We start from the raw sequence: 7,400 nt of genomic DNA on the forward strand, positions 1-7,400 counted from the left end.
TAAGCGAACGCTTTAACCACTAGGCTACCCCACCGTCCCACGTTTGACCGTGTCCCCACTGTATTATTCCAACAATTGAGTCAGAATATCATTTCTGTATGGAATGCCCTTTTCACGGAGATCTCAGGAAAACCGTGTTACCAAAATAATCTTTTATCATCCAATGTTACACAACCCGTGAAGGTCCGGGTTAGAATGAACCTTCAGTAACCCATGCTTGTCGTAAGACTAACGGGATCGGTTGGTGAGGCTCGCTGGCTTGCTTGACACATGTCATCGGTTCCCAATTGCGCAGATCGATGCTCATGTTGTTGATCGCTGGATTGTCTGGTCCAGACTCGATTATGTACAGACCGCCGCCATCTACCTGGAATATTGCTGAGTGCGGTGTAAAACTAAACTCACCCACTCCATGCTCTACTCTCCACGGACAGTGTAGCACAAGTAACTGTAGTCGAGAAATATGTATTCCTTGCGTTAAAGAAAATACACAAATGTTTTGCACTGAAACACACGCCCTGTGGACTTTGACTTATATTCGACAAGCATGGGTTATTGAAGTTCAACCTTACCCTAACCCGGTCCTTCATGGGTATTTTTCCAACCAAGTGTAAACGTAGACGAAAAACCTAGAGCAAAATATTAGGGTAGTTAGCACCTTGGTTTCAGGTGGAAGTGCGTGTGAACGCTGGGTATCAGGCATAATATAATAATATTAAATGCATATTTATAGTGCGCCTATTCCACATCCTGGGGCATGTTCAAAGCGCTATGTACAGATAATTTACACGAGAGTATTTACAGCCGAGATTATAAGTAATATACTGAGAACAGGTTTTGAACTTTAAAAATGTCAATTGTGTCAGAGCTTTTAATATGTGCCTGAACCTTGTCAATCAGAATAAACAAGGCGTGACGAGGCATCCTCTATAACGTATGTAGAATCTGTCAGTGGTCTTGAATAACATGCGGCCTGCCTTTAGAATCCCCCACCAAATATGCCCAGTGAAATCAAACATATTTGTATCTTTTTGCTTCAGAACATTGTTCACTTCACGGCTGTCCCTATTCTTAACCATGACGTTCCAATATTGTTGTACAAATGTGTTACACCGACTCGCTCGGTTGTGTTCCCATGACGACAGTGGTCAGACTTGCCTGACATTTGTAAGGCTTCAGTGCAGTGTTTGTTTACATCACAGAAATATACAAATTCATTTCATGGGGGATTTTAGGGGACGCTCACGGTGAAATGCTCGCTCTTATTTTTCACATAGAATAGGAAAGCCACCATTTTGGTTTCTCTACGATTGATTTTAGCTATCCTAAGTTGGTCATGAGCAACTTAGACTTTGAATCTTGACTTTACGATTGACTTGGGTAAGATTGGTTAGTGGAACGATATGCCGATCATAACGTCACGCTAAGATTGGGATTTTAGGGGTTTACGAGTGGCATAGGGCTAAGATCGGTTAGTGGAACGGCACCCAGGCCTAGCTTAGTGTTGCCGCGCACAGGCGGATCCAAGCTTCGCCTTAGCAGCTCTGAAAGGTCTGCAGAGGTTTACAGAGGAGAACGTCTCAGTCACGCTTGCGTTATTCAACGTCGTCAGTTTTTGGGTTGAAGTGTAATGGCAAGAGGTGCACCACAACACAGGAAAGGACACAGCTCATTATTGTTAATGACAACTTGAATGTGTGTTTGTTGTATAACGCGCCACTCCCAATATCCCAGATATATCATGATAATAATAGTCCACTTTTATAGCGCCATTCCGTGATGAATATTTTGCCAAAAGCGCTATTATTATTTCCCCGGATAACCCAAGCTGTCCATGAGGCGCAAGAAAGTTAATAGTCATATGTCTTATCCTACCGGGTATCCATTTTCTGCTGGATTAAAAGAGGCAATTTGCCTATGGTGAGACCACATGTATCACATGCGCTTCGTTGTGCGGCAGTACTGACGTCCTATATGGCGGGACAACATGATAGGGTTACGCTACTACCTGGCTTCTCTGTAATGGTTGTCACGCCCGATATTGACATTGTTAATATTGGAACGCAATCCCTGTTTTCGGCTGCCGCTATAATACCCCGTACATGTCACAGACCCATGATGACCTCTGTATAATAAATGACCAGTAACTGAAACAGAACTACACATTATTCCGTATATTAGACAAAAGAAGAGATATTGATTGTACCAACAATATAGAGAGACAATTGACAGCGAATAAATGCAGTCAGTTACCTGCTTCCAGGGCCGTGGAAGGGGCGTACGAGGCAATCCCCATGTAGATTATCTGAAATCGGAAGAACAAGCTTTAATTTTTTAATCCAATCTTTTTAAGGAGGTTTGGTCAAAAATAGCCGTTATTCACGTCTCGCAAGGTATAATTATTGTCGACGCGTAAATCCTCGAAATTTGGGCCACAAACTGCTCATATCTCAGCACATTTTCTTTCTCGTTTATTCATGAATGCCACACTCAGCAATAGGACTCATAAGTGTCGCAAAGCGCTTCTTCCGGTACTAAGCTGGAGGTACTTGATCGAGGTCGTGCAATGTACATTGACTCAGGATCCCCGAGCTTCAAGATAAACAATTCCCACTTGGCCTGACGGTAACATATACTTGGTGTAGTTCAATCGCTCAGGAAGAGAGTTTCATGTAAACTCAGTGTTTTCAAAATGATCTAACGCTGGACAAATATGTGAGGATATTCATTCACAGGTCAGTCACTGGATTGTCTGGTATAGACTCGACTATCTACATATTTACAGATGGCCGTCATATAGCTGTGCCGCAGGACGGATTCTGTCAGATTCTATCTATCTATCGTCTTTCTCTCACTTTGATAGGATAAACATTTGAATAAAAGCGTACATAGCCTTTGGGAAGTGTTGTCATACATTGAGGCCAGCTATTAGCCGTTCAAATATGTTCTTATGTTCAGTTTTCCAATTTTGAATGTTCGAAATATTTGACAAGTGTAACCTGAATGGACGTCGCTAGTTTGAAACTAGTGACGCATAGCTCGACCAGAAAGCTATCTCCTGTAGTGAGTGAGTGAGTTTAGTTTAACGCCGCTTTTAGCAATGTTCCAACAATGTCATGCTTGAAAACGATATAAGTATATATACCGAAACGTCGCTGTTATACAATAAAGAACTTGATCATCCATAAAGGCTTGTCATTCCTAATATCACGGGAGACACCAGAGATGGGTTTCACACACATTATACAAACGTGGGAAGTCGAACCCTGGTCTTCGGCGTGACGAGCGAACGCTTTAACCACGAGGCTACTCCACGGCCCCTGTCTCCCGTAGGCCACCGGTGTGAATCACACGTGGGGGTTGGAAGAAGAGAATAATAATAATATAATAATAAGAGTACTTTTATAGCGCCTCATCCACATCACCCAGGGACATGCTCTAAGCGCATAACATATATACAGGTTCTATGTACAGGAAAGTTGACGTCATAGATATTTCTTGAAGAGGTGAGTTTTGAGCTTGGACTTAAAGACTCGGAGTGATGGAGAGGTTTTAAGATCCGATGGTAGAGAGTTCCAGAGAGTGGCAGCAGCATGAGAAAATGAATTTGCACCAAAGGTTTTAAGTTTGCACACAGGAACAACTAGCAAGAGTTGATCGCTGGAGCGGAGAGATCTGTCAGGTTTGTACAGTGTTATCAAATCATGGAGGTATGCTGGACCAATGCTATAAACAGACTGATAAACAAGGGAGAGCAGTTTAAATTCAATCCTCTCGCGGATCCGGAGCCAGTGAAGAGAATTGAGAGCTGGCGTAATATGAGAACATAGCTTTGTCCTTGTGACGATGCGAGCAGCCTGATTCTGTATTTTCTGGAGGCGCTGTAATTGTTCATCAGAGATACCAATTAGTAAACTGTTACAGTAGTCCAATCGTGATAGAACTAGAGATCGAACGAGGGTGGCCGTTGCTTCTATGGTTAAGATGTTGCGTATGGAACCAATATTTCGGAGATGGAAGTGACATATTTTGCATAGGTGGTTGATATGACTTTTCATAGACAAACTTGCAGCGTAAGGTGTATTCTTGACAATAATGTTTGTTTGTTGATCAACCCAGCAATCTGCAATATACCAGCTATATGGCGGCGGCCTATAAACAATCGAGTCTGGACCAGACAATCCAGTGATCAACATCGCGAACATCGATCTACACATTTGGGATGTCTTGACATGTGTCAACCAAACATGTGTCGACAAGCATGGGTTGTTGAAGATCACTTCTGACCCGTATCTTCATGGGTCTTGATTATAGTGAACACATACCTGTTGGAATATAGTTATAGCAGTGCCGGTTAGTTTGGCCGCTCTGGAGTTGAACCGTTTCTCCAAATACTGCAATGAAAATCAAATCCTAATTAAGAAGTGAGGTGATGCTTCACAGTAGAATTACTGCTTTAACATCTTGTGTCGATCGTCCAGTATATTGTATAACGCTAACAGGGGGGTGTTAATGCATGGGTTGTGGTTTGTTTTACGCCATACACCGCTATACAACTCCTGGAAATAAGCCAATCTGGACCAGACAGACCAGTGATTGATATTATAAGCAAACCTATCTGGAAACGATTACGCACATTCGTCCACGTCACCGAGCCTGACAAAACAAAGATTAAAGTTGCTCCTCAGCGTGAAACAACATGCTTCTGTACGTAAAACAATCTATATACCACGCACTAAAACATTCCATGCGAGCGTCCACATTTGTGTTGTTATCTTGCTGTGTAACGCCACACTCAGCAATATTCCAGCTATATTGGGGTGGTCTGTAAATAATCGAGTCTATCAGATTCTATCTATCTATCGTCTTTCTCTCACTTTGATAGGATAAACATTTGAATAAAAGCGTACATAGCCTTTGGGAAGTGTTGTCATACATTGAGGCCAGCTATTAGCCGTTCAAATATGTTCTTATGTTCAGTTTTCCAATTTTGAAAAGAAAATTTTGGATGTTCGAAATATTTGACAAGTGTAACCTAAATGGACGTCGCTAGTTTGAAACTAGTGACGCATAGCTCGACCAGAAAGCTATCTCCTGTAGTGAGTGAGTGAGTTTAGTTTAACGCCGCGTTTAGCAATGTTCCAACAATGTCATGCTTGAAAACGATATAAGTATATATACCAAAACGTCGATGTTTACAATAAAGAACTTGATCATCCATAAAGGCTTGTCATTCGTAATATCACGAGAGACACCAAATTCTCCAAATACTGCAATGAAAATCAAATCCTAATTAAGAAGTGAGGTGATGCTTCACAGTAGAATTACTGCTTTAACATCTTGTGTCGATCGTCCAGTATATTGTATAACGCTAACAGGGGGCTGTTAATGCATGGGTTGTGCCATACACAGCTATACAAATCCTGGAAATAAGCCAATCTGGACCAGGCAGACCAGTGATTGATATTATAAGCAAACCTATCTGGAAACGATTACGCGCATTCGTCCATGTCACCGAGCCTGACAAAACAAAGATTAAAGCAGCTCCTCAGCGTGAAACAACATGCTTCTGTACGTAAAAGTGAAACAACATGCTTCTGTACGTAAAAATGAAACAACATGCTTCCGTACGTAAAACAATTTATATACCACGCACTAAAACATTCCATGCGAGCGTCAACATTTGTGTTGTTATCTTGCTGTGTAACGCCACACTCAGCAATATTCCAGCTATATGGGGGCGGTCTGTAAATAATGGAGTCTGAACCAGACAATCCAGTGATCAACAGCATGAGCATCGATCTACACACTTGAGCAACGATGACATGTGTCAACCAAGTACGCCAGCCTGACCACCGGATCCCGTTTGTCTCTTACGACAAGCATTGGTTGCTGAAGACTATTCTAACCCGGATCTACACAGGTCCAACCCTCAACGAAATAGTGTAAGATGATGATTTAATCTCAAACCTCGAAGGAACTTGTAAAGCCGTGGGGATAGAACAACGGGATGTATAGCACAGTTGCCAGGATGATGCCAAAGACCATTCCAAAGACGTACAGAAAGTACTCTGTTCCATTGGTGTACATCTCAGCCACAGTGCCGAGGATGGTAATCGCCGAGAGGAAGGACACCAGAATTGACAGCGACACCGGCAGTATTTGCAGATCTCTGTTTCCCATCAGGAATTCCCCCGTAGTTTTCTGTCGCCCCCCTTTACAGGCATAAAATATTCCCACAACAGCTGACAAAACCAGGGATGTAACAAACACAGCATAATCCGCTGAGCCGAACGATCTGTTCACAGCCGCCATTGTAGAAAAACATTCATCACGTCCCCACGTGAATACCCTTGACCTTGCGGGGTGCAAGAGCACTCGTTGTATTCATACAGCTATATATAGCTGAACCTCAACTGGATGTCATGAAATGAAATCTAAAACGTCCCTAGCACAATTTAGATGTGTTTAACATCAACAGCACAGCGGAACTGGAAGATACGTTAATACACCACACATGTAAATGGTAATGGTATCATGTCAAAATGTAACGAAGTCTGATAATGATGTGTTACAACTAACAGGTACTCAGCATTATATGGAAGGTTAGTGTTTTACACCGCACTCAGCAATATTCCAGCTATATGGCGGCGAGTCTGGACCGGACAATCCAGTGATCAACATCATGAGTATCGATCTACATGTAATTGGGTGAGTGTGAGTGAGTGAATTTAGTTTTACACCGCACTCAGCAATATTCCAGCTATATGGCGGCGAGTCTGGACCGGACAATCCAGTGATCAACATCATGAGTATCGATCTACATGTAATTGGGTGAGTGTGAGTGAGTGAATTTAGTTTTACACCGCACTCAGCAATATTCCAGCTATATAGCGGCGAGTCTGGACCGGACAATCCAGTGATCAACATCATGAGTATCGATCTACATGTAATTGGGTGAGTGTGAGTGAGTGAATTTAGTTTTACACCGCACTCAGCAATATTCCAGCTATATGGCGGCGAGTCTGGACCGGACAATCCAGTGATCAACATCATGAGTATCGATCTACATGTAATTGGGTGAGTGTGAGTGAGTGAATTTAGTTTTACACCGCACTCAGCAATATTCCAGCTATATGGCGGCGAGTCTGGACCGGACAATCCAGTGATCAACATCATGAGTATCGATCTACATGTAATTGGGTGAGTGTGAGTGAGTGAATTTAGTTTTACACCGCACTCAGCAATATTCCAGCTATATGGCGGCGAGTCTGGACCGGACAATCCAGTGATCAACATCATGAGTATCGATCTACATGTAATTGGGTGAGTGTGAGTGAGTGAATTTAGTTTTACACCGCACTCAGCAATATTCCAGCTATATAGCGGCGAGTCTGGAC

General features: G+C 42.6%; 1 protein-coding gene across 1 annotated transcript in view; it reads right to left on the reverse strand.

Annotated features, from left to right (window-relative positions):
- LOC124266856 (sodium-coupled monocarboxylate transporter 1-like) overlaps positions 1 to 6,325 on the reverse strand; it is a 27,289-nt gene extending 20,964 nt beyond the window's left edge. Inside the window, exons 1-3 of the mRNA XM_046701666.1 lie at positions 5,971 to 6,325; positions 4,326 to 4,394; positions 2,254 to 2,305 (exon numbers count right to left, since the gene is read on the reverse strand). Of these exons, the coding sequence (XP_046557622.1) occupies positions 2,254 to 2,305; positions 4,326 to 4,394; positions 5,971 to 6,315 (466 nt within the window). The 5' untranslated portion in view covers positions 6,316 to 6,325. The remainder of the gene's footprint in view (positions 1 to 2,253; positions 2,306 to 4,325; positions 4,395 to 5,970) is intronic.
- Between the last annotated feature and the right edge of the window lie 1,075 nt (positions 6,326 to 7,400).

This window comes from Haliotis rubra, unplaced genomic scaffold, assembly GCF_003918875.1.
Source record: "Haliotis rubra isolate DU_JTF1 unplaced genomic scaffold, ASM391887v1 Scf1283, whole genome shotgun sequence".
NCBI lineage: Eukaryota > Metazoa > Mollusca > Gastropoda > Lepetellida > Haliotidae > Haliotis > Haliotis rubra.